Below are 18,896 nucleotides of genomic sequence, written 5' to 3'. Positions count from 1 at the left end.
CTAGAAGCTCCATTTGTGCTCCCTCCAGGGAAAGGGTGGGGTCCTAGTTGTCCCCGGACCTTGGGCCACTAGGGACTGGGTCTCAAGCTATAGCTCTGGAAGTTGTGGGCAGAAAAACTCAGCCCCTGACCATTACAGATCTCCCCTAAAGCCTTAACCTCTCGAGTGGCTTTCAAAGTTGGCCACCCAAACCAGGCTGACCCCCGCCTACCCTTCTCCCCCCATCTGGTGTGAGAACCACCAGCAGGCAACTTGACTTTTCACCTGGAGTGCAAATGTCCTGGGGTTCCAGAGCAGGTGCCTCTGTTTCTTTCCCAAGAAGTAGCTATACCTGAGGGGCATCTGGGTTGGTGCCCTCCCTGCCAGGCTCCCATCTCTCTGGAACCTCATAGCCCCCTGCCAAAGGGAGTCTAGAAATAAGCTCCTCCTGTCAGCAGAGGGAACTGAGACAGACCCATCAAGCTAAATGAGCCCCAATCCCCTTCCCTTGCAAACAGGACCTGCACTAATTTGCAAGGCCAGATGCAAGATGAAAATTCGGGACCCCTTGTTCAACAACTATGAGGAATTTCAACATTGCAGGGAGAGCCCTCAAGCCAAGTGTGGGGCTGCCGAGTCCCACACCGTGAAGCCCATCCGGCTTAAGTGGGCCCCAAGTGGGTGGGAACAATAATTGCTTAAGTTTCAGGAATCAAGGAGCCAGGGGGATGTTGTGGTTCCCTCAATGTATGCTCAGTTCACCCCCCAAAACACATTCCTGTTTCCTCCTGGCCAGCACGTGCACCAAAGGCCCACGGGGGTCACTGTGATGGCTGGAGAAGTGGTATTTCTTTCTCCCTCTGTGTTCTCTCGCACAACACCCTCTCCAGCCCACCCTCAGAAATTCTGATGCTTTTCTATGGAAGTGGAACGAGGCTCACGTTCAATCAGAAAGAACTGTGCGATTTTGTTTTGGAGCATAGTGCACCCCTGGAACCCCGTGGAGGGGTCCCCGAGCTGCGCACCTAAACTGGAGCCCTCCCCTCCTGGGGGCACGGTCCCCCAACTCTGAGCCATGGGAGAGTTGGGGAGCGGCTAGCAGCGAGCGGCGCACCGCAGCACCCCCGCGCGGCCGTTTGCGGTGCAAGAGCCCTGCCGCCCTCTCCCCGACCCGCCCTACGCGCGCCCCCCGCCGGGTGCTGCGTGGGAGCGCCCCCCTACCCCGCCTCTTCGTCCCCTCCAGAGCCGGCTTCCAGAAAGCTCCCGGTGAATTCCACAGCATTCTTTGGGAGTGAGTCATGCAGGTTTGCAGCCAGCCCCAAAAGGGGTGTAGACGAGACAGAGCGCTATAAATACGCTCGCCTCACGGTGCTCACCACGCGGCGTCGCCAGGAGGAGCGCACGGTCGCCAGGCACCGCTGACCGGTGAGATGTCCCCATCTCTCTTACCCGGCTCAGAGCCCCACCGGGACCCGAGCGGGGGGTGGCAACCGGGGGTGGCAACCGAGAAAGGACCGGAAGATCGCTGGTACCACCTGGGCTGTCAGAGCTGCGCTTCGGATGGAGTCGGGGACCCAGGGAAGGGAGGTGGCTCGAGCCCCGTAACCGGGCCGCGGAGCTGGAGGCAGAACTGCTGCGGGATGGCTCTCGGGCCAGGACTCCTGAACTCCCGTGCTCGCTAGCTGCAGCCACAGTTCTGCGGGTTAACTAGGACAGGTGTAATGACCCTCCTTTTGCAAGGATGGGGAAGTGCGGCTTGGAGAGCTAATGCCTATTGCTGGAGGCCAGACCTTCTGTGGCGTTCGCCTTGTCCAGGTACTGGGCTCCTGTGGTGATTGTCAGCTTGCCTGCTTGAGTCGTCTGGTCTGCTCCTAAATTCCGTACTTCTCTCCAAAGGATGATCATAAGTATGTTTTGATTTAAGTACATGTTGCAGCCACTTAAATCGCACTCTTTCTGCTTCCTAATGCCCAGGATACATCAGAGGAAAGTCACAACTGATATCAGATCCCAGACGTCTGCTCCAAATGTCTCATTTTATAGATGACAATCTGAGGTCTGGAGAGGTTTAGGATCCTTTCCCAAGATAAACAGCAGGTAGACTCAGGACTAGAACTGAAGCCTTGATCTTCCAGAATTTCTGGACCTAATTAAAAAAAAAAAGGAAGAAGAAGCTGTTTATTATTCTTATATTATCTATTTACCTGACAGAGATCACAAGTAGGCAGAGAGGCAGGCAGAGAGAGAGAGAAGCAGGCTTTCCACCGAGCAGAGAGCCCAATGCGGGGCTCAATCCCAGGACCCTGAGATCATGACCTGAGCCGAAGGCAGAGGCTTTAACCCACTGAGCCACCCAGCCGCCCCTAGCCCCTATTATTCTTATTTTTAAAAAGAGGTTAGGAATTTAAGAATAAGGACTGATAGAATGAAAGGGTGCTGACTGGAGTCTTCATTATAATAACACTGGGAAATTACATTGTATGTAATTTCGGTGGCAACCGGGGGTGACGTTGTATGACTCCAATGCCCAACCTTGTGGGAGGGCAAAATAGAGGCCACCAGAAAATGCACCATTCTGCAACCCCAAAGGTGTGCTTTTAAAGAACTATTTGAAGATAATGGGTGTAAGGGATCAGATTGCACAGAAATGCATAGAAAATCGAAGGAGATCTACAACAGTGCTAGTAGTTGTCTCTGGATGGCATGAATTACCAGTGCCTTGTTTTTCTTTTGCGTTTGGTTCCTACATTTGGGGAGGCAGTGGGATGGAGCTTGGGTCTTGGGCATTAAAAACCGTGCAGCATGCTAGCCGCATGTGTGACTCTTTGGCTTAGGTCTCTGCGTCCTTCCCATGGCTCAGTCTGCTGCGGGTGAAGCCTCCTGGGGGTGGGGGTGGACTGCATAGTGGTGGTGGGTGGGGAGAGGAGGACCTTGGTAGGGCATCGGTAGCTGGGTGCCCAGGCCGAGAGGAGAGGAGAGTTCTAGTGTTGCCCTTGGATGGGCAGTATCAATATCATGTTAAGAGTCAGAGCCAGCATTGTCACAAGATCCCCCTCCCCCACCGTCCCAGGTGATGCCTAGGTACTCTAAGGGAGCTGAGCCTTGCACCAGAGCAAAGCCACACTGGGAGGGGTCACAGGTTCCTCTGCCCTTCTCCAAACATGCCACCTCCTCCCACTTCCCCGAAGGATAGTGCCAATGCCCACAACGGGTCCTAGGTCAGATTTCGAAACAGCCAGAATTTACTGTGATTATCTAAGACCCCTGTGTTTGCAGAAGGCAGTCACATCTCAGAGGTCCACATGGGGGACATTGTACAGATGAAGACACTGAGGTCACATTTAAGTGACCTGGTGTCCAGGAAAGGACACTGGACTAGAGGTTGGGGGTGCTGGGTCCTCATCCTTGGATTCCCAGCCTGCTGCAGGCCTTCGGGAGCCCCATGCTGTCTCTGGGCTTAGCTTTTCCTCAGAGGCCAAGGATTGGGGCAAGAGACTGATTTTTCTCTGCTCGGGACCCAGGGGTGCCCCATGGAGCCCAGGCTCCTGGTGGGAGATTGTACTGGCTGCTGGGTTTCTGGACTTATCCATCAGTGCTCTTGCCCCACCTCCCTTTTCTTTAGGGCCCAACGCCATGTCTCCCGGTCTAGGCCTATTTCAGAGGCTCTTGTATGAATTTCTGAGAAGTATCCAGGGGCCTCTCGGGGAGAGGTGGGTGTTCTTGCTGGCTTTTTCTCTCGGGCGTCACAAAAGCTCTGTGTCTCTCTGAGGCGTTTTCAGGCCTCAGTGAGCAGCTAGGGCAGAGCCCTTGAGCCCTGGGCCTTCTGGCAGGCCTGAAATAGCACCCCGACTCAGCCACCCACCCTGTCTTTGGGGAAGGCAGTGACCCACTCTCTTCTCCCACGCTGTGCCTTTGCTGTGTGGCTGGTTTGGGACCCACAGCTTGGCTGCTTTACTAACTATTTTCCAGGAGAGGCTTCCTTTATTCATGTGCTACCAAGGGTTTCTATGGGCCTGCTGAGCCGAGGGCAGTTTTTCCGATGTTCACAATTTCAGGAACGGGGGACCCGACCTCTCTGTTCTGTTAGGGGATATGAGGGAGTTCAGATAAGCATTGTGGTGGAGGGGGCTGCTGGGGTGAGGGGTTCTGTTTGGTGTAACAATTCCAGCTTCTGGGAAAGGGTCCATTGTGTAACACTGGGCTGTCCTGGGCTCCTAGCAGTCAGCTGAGTGGTGGGGGGGGCACCTTGGCAAGACACCCTACTGTGGGTTTAAAGGGGACAGCCATGGGAAAGGGACCTGGTGACAAAGGGGCCCATCCATCCAGAGGGAACTTCTCCTGGGGAGGCCCGCCCTTTAGCCCTTTGACTCTGCCCCCCACTCTCTGAAGACAATTGTCCCCTGCTCTGCTACATTCACACCCCAAATCTATGCAGGGATCTAGATCTTAGGTCTCCTGCCAGGGGTGGCAAGTGGCATTTATCTCACTGCCTTCGAGTCTTGAAAGGCCATTTGGGGGGCATCTGCGTGGCTCAGTCGGGTTAAATGTCTGCCTTTGACTCAGGTCATGATCCCATGATCCTGGGATCGAGTCCCACATCAGGATTCCTGCTTGGCTGGAAGCCTGTTTCTCCCTCTGCCTGCTGCTCCCCCTACTTGTGCTCTCTGGCTTTCTGTCAAATAAATAAAGTCTTTTTTTTTTTTTTTTTTTTTAAAGGACGTTTTGGGAGGTGTTGAGGTTTGGTGGATAGAAAGGGGATTTTTCTTTTGTGACAGATTGGGGACACCTGCTGTGGGCCTGATTAGTGACTACACACAGCAGGGGCTTCCAAGAAAGTCCCCACATTAGGGCTGGGGAAGGAGAGGGGCAGAGCCTAGAGAGGTGTTTTGAGTGTTTATTTGATAGGAGCAGGTATCAGATAGATGTCCTTTCTGGATGCAGAAAACACATGCTCAGACTTAGTCAGCGATTTCTGGGGGAAGAGGAGGAGGAGGAAGAGGAGGGCTGGACCTGAGCCCAGGCTCTGACTCCAGAGTTCTCGTTTCTTCTGTATTAGGCTGCTTCTCCTGTGGCTCCCCTCTGTACCCCCAGCCTCCGCTTTCTTTTGAAGGGGTCCCGTGGCAAGTCCGATCTTTTCTCCCAATTTCCCTGGGATTAAAAACAAGGTAATGCCAGCTGAGGGGCTGGCTGAGGGCAGGCCTCCGCGGGGCTCCGGGGAAGCTGCTGGAGGCTGCAGGCCAGCCGGAAACCAGCAGGCTGGCTAGCTGTTACCATGACAGTCTCCTGTTCTCTACAAACAGAGGCCTGCTGGGATTCCAGAATTGGAGAGGGAGGCACGATGAAGACTCTCCTGCTGCTGGTGGGGCTGCTGCTGACCTGGGAGAATGGACGGGTTCTGGGAGACCAGATGGTCTCGGACTCTGAGCTCCAAGGTAAGTGGAACAGGTGTGTCCCCTCCCAGGCCACTTCCTCTCTGCCAGGGCCCGAAGCAGTAGAGACCCATCTGCTCTGCTCAGGCGGGTCCCTCTCGGGGCCTCCTTCCTGCAGCTACCTGGTCTAGGTTCTTGGCGGTCAGGTGGGCTTCTAGGCATTTTTCAGGTGTATCCCCAGTGCTTTCTGGCAGCTGCGTCCCTTTTCACCAGTCTGCTTGTCCCAGGGCCCACACCTCCTTTGGGAAGCTTGGCTCATTTGAGCCTTTGTTGAGTTTCCAGTTTTGCGTCCCCATGGCCCCTACTATGTGTCTCCTCCACCTTTCCACCTAGAAACCCAGTGGTCCGTATCCAGAAAAGGGGAAACGTCCTTCTGCAGAGCCCAGCTTTGGGGTGCACTCCTCTGCAGGCCTTTCCTGAAACCCCTCCCTGCACTCTCCTCCCCACCCCGGTCCTACAAGCTGACTAGTTCCTAGGGATCTTGTTAAAAACTCGGGCTTGGAGATCAGACTCGGGTATGTGTGTGGCCCTGTAACCACCCCCACCCCCACCTGTATTAACCGGGGACAAGGATCCGATCTCACTGTGCTGTTTTGTCCTGGGGCTGCAGTGGGGATGATACAGGCAGCACAGAGAGCGTTTACAGAAAAGGCATAAGCCCTGGCCGGCTCAGTGCCTGGCGTAGGACAGCCACTAGAGGAGCCTTAGCTGTTTCACCTTCACTACCTCCGTGAAACTGTCTCCTTGCATTTGCCCCAGGGCGTTGTGTCCTGATCACAGCTTCCTTGTGGAATGGTGCCATTAATTCATCTTTGTGTCCCTTATCACATGGAGCCGTGGGAGAAGGAAGTTCAGATGTTTGGTAAAACGGAGTCCCCGAAACGCTTGTATCCAATCTAAGATTTTACATTTTGATGTTTCAGTGGTTATGCTTCCAGAATATTTTTTAAAAAATATTTTACTTCAACTCAATTTAAGCTGCATCTAGTGTATTATGAGCTTCAGGGGTCGAGATCCGTGGTTCATCTGTTGCATCTAACACCCAGCGCTCAGTCCATCCCATGCCCTCTTTAATACCCGTCACCCTGTTACCCCAGCCCCCGCCCACCTCCCCTCCAGCATCCCACAGTTCCTTTTCTGCGATCAAGAATCTCTCATGGTTTGTCTCCCTCTCTGATTTCCTCTTGTTTCAGTTTTCCTTCCCTTCCCCTATGCTCCCGTTTTGTTTCCCAGGACTTTTTTCCCTTGAAAATGTTCTCCTGCAGCTGGGCAGGCTCGTTCTCCAGAGCGACTGCTTTAGTCCCTACTTGGGGACTGGGTCCACAATCAGCCCCGTGATCTCCTCCCCTACCCCAGTCAGGGCAAAGCTGGGGTCCAAAGGCCACCCATTTGGGGGTGGGTGCTCCCAGCCTGGAGAGCCCCTGGACTGAATTGGCCTTCCTGACCATTCCAGCTGGTTCTAGGGTGGTATCCCCAGCCCCATCTCTGCCTCTCTCCTCATTCTCCCTGCCTGCCCTTCTCTTGCAGAAATGTCCACCGAGGGGAGTAAGTACATTAATCGGGAAATTAAAAATGCTCTCAAGGGGGTGAAGCAGATAAAGACACTAATAGAACAAACAAACGAGGAGCGCAAATCCCTGCTCACCAACTTGGAAGAAGCCAAGAAGAAGAAAGAGGTAAGGAGGAGCCAGCGGACCAGACCGCACCCTCTCTGGAGGGGAGGGGTCATCGCCCCTGGGCTGCCCTGCTGGGTTGCCCTGGTGACCCTAGGCCCTCTCAAGCTAGTGTCAGCTGTTGCTGGGGCTGTAGTTAAGAAAGAGGGAAGGTTTCTTTGCTTTTGAGAGCTTCAAGGGGTTGGATCTTCGATCTGGTTTCTTACCAGCTTGGCCCCAGGGCCTGATGAGGACTGATTCACTTCAGTAGATTTTTCTAAACCCTGACTATGCAAGCTCCAAGGTAGGCTTTGGATCGGATCTGCCCTGGGTCAGGAGGGGGGTGGCGTCCCACCTTCAGAAGCTTATCTAGTAGGGCAATAACTTTGGGGTGAAGGCAGGTACACACTGCAGTGCCCCATGGGTTTCTAGAGTTCTGACTCCCTAATAAAGAGACTTCTAAGTCAGATAGTGAAAATAGCGGGTCTAGCCTGTGCTTAGTGATTCAACAAAACTAAAACACCATATTGGAGTAAACGACTAACTTTAAAAATCAGCAATCTCCTTAAGGGTATCCTAAAAACCTACTCCCATTGCCTCCCTACGCCTAATGATGGAGAGGCTAAGATGGGTCACCTGCCACCTTCCTGACCCATAATGCATACACGTAAGTGCTGTTTGTTTGTTTGTTTTTTAATTTAATTTAATTATTTTTCAGTGTTCCAAAATTCATTGTTTATGCACCATACCCAGTAAAGTGTTTTAAAGGCTCTGAGAAGTTCTGTAGTAAAGAAGGTTGTGGAACTTCATTTAACCCTGTGTTTTCCAAACCAAATTGAGCAGGGAATCTTTTTTTCTCCCCATGATAGTTTTTTTTTTTTTTTTAAAGATTTCATTTATTTATTTGAGCTGGAGCGTGCGCGCATGCACACGTGTGAGAAAGAGAGAGAGAGAAAGAGAGAGAGAGAGAAAGAATGCATATGGTGAGGGGGCAGAAGGAGAGGGAGAAGCAGATTCCCTGCTGAGCAGGAAGTTCAATGTGGGGCTGGATCCTAGGAACCTGGCATCATGACCTGAGCCTGAAGGCAGGAGCTTAACCAACTGAGCCACCAGGTGCCCCTCTCCCCATGATAGCTTTCAGCACAATTCCCTGGAAGCCACTTAGGGAAATGCTGGCTTGGATCCCGCTCTTTCTTTTGACACAATGCCCTTCCTTGGCATCAGTGTTTTTCTTCACCATTCTGGGAGAATCCTCAAGGAGCTCCTAGAAAAGTGTCAGGCAAATCCTCTTCTTGGGTTTTTGGGGTTATCATCAGTTTAGTATTCTTCAATCCAGGTTTTGTGAGAAAGCACAGCAAGTTTAGGGCAAGACTCCATGACGTCTTGGTTCCTGAATCTGTGAATGTGAAAGAGAGGAAGTGGGCAGCGAGGTTGATGCTTGCTTGTGGGTTGGCTGGGTGGGAGGCATGGCAGCCTTCCCAGCAGGAGCAGGGCACCTGGAACAGGAGAGCGATCTCACAGAGCTCAAGGTCCTCCTGGTCAGCTCTTCCCGTACCTTTGCTTTGGGGTGTGGATGGTCTACTTAATTCTTCTTCGAAAGGTTAACACACTCATTTGTTGTGATTTTAATATACAAAAGTGGAAGAGGATAAGTTTTCCGTAACCCTTTTACCTATGGACAATTCACTGTTAACATTTGATCTGTTTCTTGCTCCTTTGTTTTCTGTTAAACTCTTCTGATAGTCACTATATTCAAAATCACACCTTGTTAACATGAAAAATGCTCGTTATACTATTTAAAAGTTAACAATGTACCCCTCAGAAAGCGTTTCTCTGGCCTCTGTGTAAACCAATGATTTGCTTGACTTTCTATTTTTTTTAAGGATTTTATTTATTTGACAGACAGAGATCACAAGTAGGTAGAGAGGCAGACAGAGAGAGGGTGGGGGGGAAGCAGGCTCCCCGCTGAGCAGAGAGCCCGATGCGGGGCTCAATCCCAGGACCCTGAGATCATGACCTAAACCGAAGGCAGAGGCTTTAACCCACGGAGCCATGGTGCGCCTTGACCTTCTATTTTTAAGCATTTGGGTTGATTTGAGTATTTCCCCCCCATCTATCTGCACCATTAAAGAAGAGCGTATCAGAAATCTTCAGATTTCCCCTTTATGGCAGGAATTCTTTGGGACGGAGTCTTACAGAATTACCTGGCCAAATGCCATGGATGTGCTAGAGAGTTTTGGTAACTGTTGTGACTTCGATTTTTGATGGCGTGCCAGGGACTGGGGCTGCAATAGACAAATAAGATTCCAAGCACCTCTGGAAGCTTCGGAAGACAACATTTAAACACCAGAAGTTGAGGTTAGAAAGTAGGGTATAAAAGAGAAGTCAATCCTGGGATCAAGACTAAATGCAGCGTCAGAGGAAAAGGATATCCACGTGGGTTCTAGTGGACGGGGAAGACCAGGAAAAAGAGCCGGGTCTCGAAGTTGAGAAGATGCTTAAAGTGGGGTGGGGAGGGAATTCCAGGCAAACGGGGGAACGCAGGAGCCAGCGGAGGAAATAGGCACGTGGTGTGGCCAGCCCTGGGAAGGCCTGCCTCAGAGGGTGGAGGGCCCGGCATCGTGCCCACCTGGAGAGCGTGAAGCCTGTGGTTTCCACGTGGCTAACCTGGCCTCGTGTCCTCCCGCAGGATGCCCTGAATGACACCAAGGATTCAGAAACGAAGCTGAAGGCGTCGCAGGGGGTGTGCAATGACACCATGATGGCCCTCTGGGAGGAGTGTAAGCCCTGTCTGAAACAGACCTGTATGAAGTTCTACGCCCGCGTCTGCAGAAGCAGCACGGGGCTGGTTGGCCACCAGGTGAAAGGGGTTGGGCTGCTGAGCGCCGCCAGGCTCTGAGCGGTGGAGGCAGGAATGGAGGGAAATATGCTTCTTCTCTGGTCCTTCCCCCGACCCCCCCAACCCCGTTCCAACCCATGGGGCAGTTCTCCCACACCAGCTTTGTGTGCCTACAAATCAGCTCAGTTCTGACACTCTCTCCCTGAAGATGGAGATTTCTTGGGTTAAGGGCTCAGGCCCACAAGCCTGTCCTCCCCACCCCACCCCCGCCCCAACTTTAGGTACCCATCACAAGTCTGGCTTGTCACCTGTGCTTCTGGCCTTGGCTATAGATTGGAGGTACCTACAACCCCCTTCTCATGGTCATTGAATTTGCTGGGGCAGCTCACAACTCAGAGACACATTTGACTTACTGGGTTATTGGTTTATTATATAAGGATATAACTCCGAAAAGCCAAAGGGAGGCAATGCATAGCTCAAAGTATGGGCGAGGGGTGGGGAACTTTCCATGCCCTCTGAGAGGGTGCTACTCGCCTCCATCTTCACGTGTTCAGCCACCGAGAAGCTCCTCAAGCCCATCCTTGTGTGATTTTAAGGAGTCTTCCTCCCACGGGCATGATTGATTAAATCATTGGCCGTTGCTGATGGATTCAACTTCCAGCCCCTCTCCCCTCCCCAGAAATCAGGAGATGAGAATAAAATTCCATCATTCCAATCTCGGTGGGTTCTGCTCGTGACCAGCCTCCATCCTCAGGTGCTTTCCAAAAGCCACCTCATTAACATATCTTTATTATTTTTTAAATTTATTATTAGCATGTAAGTTTATTACTCTCCTCACAGGAAATTCTAAGGGCTTTAGGAAGCAGACAAAGATCGAATAGACACTTCTTTCTATAAATCACAGTATCACGGCTTCATTTCACCTGCCAGATGCAACCGATTTGTCCCGGCTGCCCTGAGGCCTGGAGTGCCACAATCAGTTGGCAACATTTGCTCTCAGTGTGCAAATGTGAAGTCACCCAAAGCACCTGTGCCGTCTCTTAGAAGATTCTCATCCAGAAATGATTAGCTGGATGACGTAACAAATGACATCGTGGAGTGGCACATCCCTGGGTCCACTTAGGCAAAAGGAATTAGGAATTTGGCCCTTGGCTGAGTCAGGATGTGGGGAATCCTTGGGGACCAGAAAGGAGACTGTCTTGGGTAACGGGGGTTTGTGCATCTCTCGGCCTCCGACGTCTTCTCAAACTCTTCCCCATTGGGTGGGTAGCATGAAAGGGGATTGGCCTGACAGTTGGGGGGCCAGGGAGCCAGTCCCAGCAGGGGCTTTAGTCACGTGCTATGTGACGGAGGTGACGGAGGGGCAACAAGGGGACGCAGGAGGAGGCTGGGACTTCACTGAGCTTCTCTTAACTCCCCCATTCTGCCCCTCACAGGTTGAGGAGTTCCTGAACCAGAGTTCTCCCTTCTACTTCTGGATTAATGGCGACCGCATCGACTCCCTGCTGGAGAGCGACCGGCAGCAGACCCACGCCCTGGACGTCATGCAGGACAGTTTCGACCGGGCATCCAGCATCATGGATGAGCTGTTCCAGGACAGATTCTTCACCCGTGAGCCCCAGGACCCTTTCCACTTCTCACCCTTCAGCTCATTCCAGCGGAGGCCTTTTTTCTTCAATATCAAGCCCCGCTTTGCCCGGAACATAATGCCTTTCCCTGGCTACCAGCCCTTGAATTTCCACGACATGTTTCAGCCCTTCTTCGACATGATACACCAGGCTCAGCAGGCCATGGATGTTAACCTGCACAGACTGCCCCACTTTCCAATGGAATTCACAGAAGGTTAGAAAGCCATCATCTCCTTCATTCTTCATGAGAAGGGATGGGAACAGGCAGGTTATTGAGAAACCCATTAGATTCTAAGAACTACGCCTGGGGCTTGGCGTGTGTCATCTGTTTTCCCCAACAACCCCACGAAGGTGGTGTTATATCCATTTATGGAGGAGAAAAGTATGACAGGAGAAGGAGTGTGTCCAAGTATTCATAGCTGATAAAGGGGGACCTGTTCAAATTTAGCCCTGCCGGACTTGCAATCTGCGTTCTTTAAAGTTGACCGTGCCCCTTTCGGCCACTGGGGGGCGTGACGTGGATGACTCCTTTCTAGAAAACCAGACCCTTTGTCTTGGGAAGCCAGGTGCCTTTATGTGGATGCTATGCAAGCAGTGGTGACAAATTATATAATCTGTCCATGCTATAGTTTAGAAAGCTGTTTCTTGCTATCGCCTTGGGGCCTGGTACAGAATGGGCATGCATGAATATTTTTTGAATGAATGAGGTCTACTGTGGACGTGAAAAGTCCGTACTTTCAGAGGTGATTTCCTTCGTTGAACTAGTAGACATAGTTAGCCAATACCACCTCCTGAATGCTACCGTTTAGTACCCAGTTTGGCTTGAATTGGTTTGGAGATACAGGAGGACACCGAATTGAACAGCTGTGTATCCATAATGGGGGGGAGGGGCATTGTATTATAAGGTGGCTCTAAGAGGATCCCACTCCCTCCTTCAAGAGGCTTGCTGACCCTAGGGGAGAGCCGAGCCAGATAGAATGCAGAGCAGAGCAGGTTCTGATGCCAAAGAGAACAGAGGCAGGAAGGGCTTATTGGATGCAGATGGTGGGAGGCAAGGCCACACCCAGCTGAGGGAGCCCCAGGAGCTCCCTCCCCTGTCCCTCCACAGGGAGCCCTAATCAGAGAGGATGGAGTCTGCAGGCAGACAACTCATTCCCAACCTGCTCTGTCCACAGAAACATCTCAAAGAGGCAAACAGTAGTGTGGAAGGGGTCAAAGGGGAGGCCCATCACTATATCACTCTGTGTGGTCCCTTAGCATGACGTTCTCTTCCCTCATGTGTCTCCAGAAGACAACCAGGACGGCGCCGTGTGCAAGGAGATCCGTCACAACTCCACAGGGTGCCTGAAGATGAAGGACCAGTGTGAAAAGTGCCAGGAGATCTTGTCTGTGGGTGAGTCGAGGAGCCTTGGATCACTTTATGGGGTCAGACACATAGGGCTTGAAATTCCATCTCTGCTGCCTTCTAGCTGTGGCACTGGGGGAGGTCTGTGGCCTTGCTCCACGTGCGCCCCCATCTGTAGACAAGGGCTAAGAGGTAAGGTTGTCCCTGAAGTTGAGAGATACCTATTTTTTCCCCCAGTTACTCTCTTCCCCAGGGCCATGCTGGATAGATGTCCCCACTTTTTTCTGCAGATGGACTTTTAGATAATATGTATTCTGTCTAGCAAACTCTTACAATGTTGATACTGTTGTAAACACTTTGCAAACGTTAGTCATTTCCTCAGAATGGCCCCAAGTTGGGTACAGTGCCTTTCCCTATCTTACCGAGGTAAAAAAGCTCATAGTCACAGGAAGCTTGAGTCACTTCCCAAGATGATAGGACACCCATATGTTGGAGAGCTGGGTGTTTGGGATGTGTTCTTAAACGATGTGTTCTTAGTGTTCTGTCCCCAGCACACGTGGGTCACTGGTTGTGGTACCTTCGCTTCCCAGCAAAATACACTTTGGTTGGTCAGTCCCCAAAGCAAAGGAAATAGAGTTGACCCTTGAACCAGGAGGGGGTGAGGGGAGGCGGTATCAACACGTATTTCATATGTAATGTGTACCATATACTGTATTCTTAGAGTAAGCTAGAGAAAAATGTTACAAGGAAATGATACAGAAGAGGTGGCTATGTTCACAGTACTACACTGTAAAGGACCGCGTATAAACAGACACGGTTCAAACCATGTTATTCGAGGGTCAACCACACTTCCCTTCAGCAGCTCCCCTCAGCTTTATCAGATCTGTTCCCTGGCTCATTTCTTCTTACTTCCAGTGACAGCTGTAGAAGCGTCTGGAATGGTTCTCGGCACACAGCCTTCTCTGCTCAGAAAGAGTTAATTGTTTTCCTTGGGTGTAGCCGATTGCTCCTGTGGCTTTGCTCTTACTTAATATGTTTGGGTTTGCTGGGCCAAGGCTTCGGAGTCCAGTTAAATATGTCCAGCCCTACTCCTATAAGTTTCAAAGGCACCGGGAAAGCAACCCAAGTGCAGGGAGGGGCGGATGTCTGAAGCGGACAGGAATCCTCAACCCAGGCTCCCTGGCTTTGCCCGTCAGCTATCACAGAGGTCAGCTATCACAGAGGAGCGTCAAGGGCGCAGTTCCTCACCGCCAGAAAGTTTATGCAGGGCCAGAAGGAGAGAGCATGGGTGCCCGGGCTCACACCGGTGCCCTGAGCACGGATCTTAACAGTCCCCAATCACAGCTCACCCACACTGCCTGCCCTTCTACCCCAACAGAGAGTGACCACCTCTCCTTTGAGGCACCGGCCAGCAAACGAGCACGCACTGCCTGACCGCTCTAGACCAGGGTTTCTCAACTTCGGCACTACTGACGTTTTGGACATTTTGGACTGGCTTGTTTGTTTGTTTGTTTTTTAAGATTTTATTTGTTTATTTGAGAGAGAAAGAGAGAGTGTGTGTGTGTGTGTGTGCACGCGTGCTCGTACCAGCAGGGGGAGAGACAGAGGGAGGGGGAGAAACGGAGAAATAGGCTCCCCCTACAACCTCCCCACTTCCCCCACCCCTGACAGGGGGCTCCATCCCTAGACCCCAGGATCATGACCTGAGCTGAAGGCAGATGTTTAACCGAAGGAGCCCCCCAGGCGCCCCCCGGAATGGATAACTTTTGTCGGGAGGGGCTGTCCTCTGCTCTGTGGGATATTTAGCAGCTCCCTTGGTCTCTACCTGATAGGCACTGGTACCCACCCCCAATGGCAGGTGTGACAGCCAAAACTATTTTCAGACCTTGCTAAATATCCCCCTGGGGGCAGCAGAGCCCATGGTTGAGATCTACTGCTCTAGACAGAGTCTCAGTTCTCAGTGACTTTTTTCAATTTCTAATTTTCCCCTGGTGAAAGAGTTAAGATTATTCATTATATTATCTTTCCAACCTGGCTTTTATTTCCTGCCCTACCTACCATTTTTAAGATTTTAGTAGAAATGATTATATCTACTTATAATCACTTATGGGGACCCTTTACAGTAAATGCAGCATGCAAAGGTCTGTCTTCTCTTGACTTGCTCAGGTTTGATGTACCATCCTTGGGATAGTTTTGAAACAAACCAGAGAAAGAAAATCAGTAGTTTTTAAAGACACAGTGGATAGTTGCTCGCTCTTATCAATTATACAAACTGCAGTGAGCATTCCAGGGGACTGTGTCTTCTCTGCTCTCCCGATGAGCGAGGTGACCAGCTCTGGTGAGCAGATGGGCCAGGCGGGCCCCCGAGTCAGCAAACTACTCTGCTCTGTACCCCAAGGATCCTGGCCAGTTCTTGTTTGTCATGGACTCTTGGCACTAGATTTCTAGCTCTGCAGATATGCTCGAAAGACAGGCTTGGAGAATTTTACCAGAGCCACAGACTCAGAGGAGGAAGAGCCCAAGTTTAGGAGTTAAAGCCTTGGATTCCATCCTGGCCCCATAAATCCTTCTGTGTCTTTTAGCAAGTAATTTATTTTTGTGGGTCTCGATTTCATCACTCCTAACACTTGAGGTTGAAAGAGCTGTGATTCTTGGAGATAGTGGGTATCCATAACGCTCCTGTAATGTCTGGTACTTAGGAGCTGTAAGTAACACTCCCTCTCTCTGGAAATGATGCAGCGGGGGACTAGCACAGCAAGAGCTGCTCGGGGTCCGAGCCACATAGACTGAGATCGGTGCTTCTCAAGGTGTGGTGAGTGCCCTTTGTCACCGTCTTTAAGGAGGGCACCAAGGACCCTGTTTAGTTCAAGTGACATTATTTTCCAGAGCAAGACTTTGTCGATGAAGGAAGCAGCATGTTGACTGACATTCTGGGGCGAGCTCTGAATTTTGTTACCAAGTGACTGCACACCTTGTATGGCTGGGCGTTTAGAGCCGCTGTGCTTTAGGTCCTGGCTCCATGAACTGACTTCCAGTTGTATTTTTATCCCTTTTGAGGATTCCCTTCACATTTCCGCCTTTTTGAAATTTCTTTTCCTCCATCTCCGGGCAGACTGTTCGTCCAACAACCCCGCTCAGGTCCAGCTGCGACAGGAACTGAATAATTCCCTCCAGATTGCCGAGAAGTTCACCAAGCTGTACGACGAGCTGCTGCAGTCCTACCAGGAGAAGATGTTCAACACGTCCTCCCTGCTGAAGCAGCTGGACGAGCAGTTTAGCTGGGTGTCCCAGCTGGCGAATCTCACTCAGACCGAGGACCCGTTCTATCTCCAGGTCACGACGGTGAGTCCCATCCTGGCCACACACTGAAGATCGGGGCGGGGGTGGGGGGGGACAGGTATGTCTGGCGGTGATGTGAGCCTCCCCAGGGAGCAAAACAGGATGGAGATGTTAAAGGGGGCACTTGCGCTTTGGATCGAGCATTTGTCATGTGTCAGGAAACATACAACTTTGAAGCACATGAATGCATGGAAGCCTCATGAGGGGCGAGGGGCACAGGGAGAGGGAGAAAGAAAATCTCAAGCAGGCCCCATGCCCAGTGTGGAGCCCAAGGTGGGGCTGGATCTCACAACCCTGAGATCAGACCTGAGCCAAAATCAAGAGTCAGACGCTTAACCGACTGAGCCACCCGGGTGCCCCCCTCCCCCATTGTGACCCCATTGATAGTTGAGGAAAGTGAGAGATGCAACAGCTTGCCCCAGGTTTAATAACTGTTGGGTGACCCACTTGGGCACTTGAACCTATCCGCCTGGCTGAAAAGCCTGTGTTCTACCCACAAAGCTCCCTCGCTGCCCTACACTCTAGCTTGGCCTATGAATTGGTACGTTATTCTTTACCAGTGATAGAAAGCCTCTCTCTAGTGCTGAGAACCCTTTTTTGTTGTTTTTCTTTCCCTGATTTCTTTTCTGCTGCTGGCCCAGCGGGGAGCTGCCCAAAGAAAACATGGTGGCTTAGAAACCATTTTTCCCATGCAGGGGTGAGGGGTCACCCCATGGGCTGGTCATTTGCAAGTACGACCGAGGCCTACAAACAAATGAATTTGGGCCTTTCTGCTCATTGAATTGAACGGCTGTCAAACTTAGTAAAAAGCGGAGGGGTCACGTGTCCGAATGTCTTTCGTTGCAAAAGGAGTCTATTTTGACCAATATTTCGGTCCTTCTCTTACCCTTTTTCCTCCTAGGTGAGTTCCCAGACTTCTGACTCCAGTGCTCCCTCTGGCGTCACTAAGGTGGTTGTGAAGCTCTTCGATTCCGACCCCATCACCGTGATCCTCCCAGAAGACCTCTCCAGGAACAATCCTAAATTTATGGAGACTGTGGCAGAGAAAGCCCTTCAGGAATACCGCCAGAAGAGCCGGTGAGTACGCAGGCCGCACTGTGCTCCTTCCGGGCCCAGCAGGTCCCCGGGAGCCAGAAAAAAGGCCTCGGGTCCAGCCTGGGAATGATTGCTCCTGCAGGCAGGGACCAGGCAGGAAGCCAGAAAAATCTCTGGAAATGTTAATTTTCCTGTGGAGGATGTTCTTTCTTTTTTGAGAAGCATTTATCTGTGAGTGTCCAGCCTTCACCTTCCATTCTCCTTTGTTTTGTTTTCAGGGAGGAATGAGATGGGAACACTGCCTCTCCACATGGCGGGTGTCTGAGTTCCGTCGCCCCCAAGATGAGCGATAGGCCCCTAGAGAGAGCTCTGCATGTCACCGAGTGACCGGGCCTTGCCTTGAGGCCCTCCTGTCCCCTCACCCCGCCTGTCCTCCCTCTGGACTCTGCATTGTAACACCGTGTTCGCTGATCATGGGAAGAACTCCTGTGTGCCACTAACTCAATAAAACCACCAGTAATCTGAATTCTCTGTGGTGTCCTCCTTTTGTGCTGGGTATTTCTATCTCCCATGGGTCTTCATTTTGTCATGAAAAAAAAAATGTAGGAAAGAAAAGCACTAGCTCAGATGGTATATGGACTATCCTGGAGTTGAGAGTAAAAGGAGTGTGACAGAGTTGAACCAAGGAGTTCTTGCTTTTCGGAGTGGAAATGTGTTGTGACGGCCAAGTAAAATATATTTCTGAAAAGTGAATCTTGTCCATTCCATTATAAAATGGTGGCCGTATTGGGGTGAGTGAGATCTCCTGAAGGAACACACGGAACATGAGATTGAAGAAGGGTAGTAATAATGCATCCTGGGTATTTTAATACCCAGTTGATATTTTCTTCTTGGAATCTGTCAAAAGACTAAATGAGTCAATTTCCTTTTTACTTGTAAGGGTTTGGAATTCCTGTGGCCCTTTTCTGACCGGGGCCTTGTTTGCTGTCAGTGCATACAACTTTCCTATCCTGCCCTCCCCTCCACCACAATTTCTGGTCTACTTGGGTTTTTCCTGAAGGTGTATTTACTTCCTAGTCCGATATAGATTGGCTGCAGTACCCCAGACTGCCAGAAGATGGCCCTGCCTAACCGCGGTTCTTCCCCCCGTCCAGCGCTAAGTTAGGAAGCCTTTACCATTTCTTGAGTATTTTCTAACTACAGAATTCTTTTCATCAAATATACTTCACATGAGGAAAACATATCTGGCTGCCTTCAAGGTTTGTAGCAAAATCCACATATTAATTAAACGCTTAGAATATTCTTAGGTCACAGATGGGATCAGGAGGGAGACAAACCATAAGAGACTCTTAATCTCATAAAACAAACTGAGGGTTGCCAGGGGGAGGGCATTAGGGAGAGGGGGGTGAGGTTATGGACATTGAAGAGGGTATGTGCTATGGTGAGTGCTGTGAAGTGTGTATACCTGGTGATTCACAGACCTGTACCCCTGGGGCTAATAATAACATTGTATGTTAATTAAAAAATGTTAAAAAAAAAAAAAAGAATATTCTTAGCTTACCATTACTTGTCTTCAAGTTCTAAGTACCTCTGGCACATAAATGATACCCCAAGGCTTAGCTCATCAAAGAAGCTGGTAATTTTCGTGTT

The 18,896-nt window shown here is 51.0% G+C and overlaps 1 protein-coding gene across 2 annotated transcripts; it reads left to right on the top strand.

Moving 5' to 3' along the window:
- Positions 1 to 1,261: 1,261 nt before the first annotated feature.
- CLU (clusterin) lies at positions 1,262 to 17,772 on the top strand. Of its 2 annotated transcripts, none has more exons than XM_004775109.3 (9): positions 1,262 to 1,404; positions 5,280 to 5,411; positions 6,936 to 7,084; positions 9,750 to 9,920; positions 11,336 to 11,741; positions 12,816 to 12,920; positions 15,985 to 16,214; positions 17,113 to 17,288; positions 17,525 to 17,772. In XM_004775109.3, the coding sequence occupies exons 2-9, from the start codon at positions 5,318 to 5,320 to the stop codon at positions 17,532 to 17,534; spliced, it is 1,341 nt and encodes a 446-aa protein (XP_004775166.1). In that variant the 5' UTR covers positions 1,262 to 1,404; positions 5,280 to 5,317; the 3' UTR covers positions 17,535 to 17,772. The 2 variants fall into 2 exon arrangements, with proteins under 2 accessions (XP_004775166.1, XP_004775167.1); XM_004775110.3 differs by lacking the exon at positions 1,262 to 1,404 and adding an exon at positions 4,987 to 5,144.
- The last annotated feature ends 1,124 nt before the right edge of the window (positions 17,773 to 18,896 follow it).

Source organism: Mustela putorius, unplaced genomic scaffold, assembly GCF_011764305.1.
Source record: "Mustela putorius furo isolate JIRA1106 unplaced genomic scaffold, ASM1176430v1.1 tig00000242_pilon_pilon_pilon, whole genome shotgun sequence".
Lineage (NCBI taxonomy): Eukaryota > Metazoa > Chordata > Mammalia > Carnivora > Mustelidae > Mustela > Mustela putorius.
Note: the sequence above shows the minus strand (reverse complement) of the source record. Positions and strands in the feature narration are given on the sequence as shown.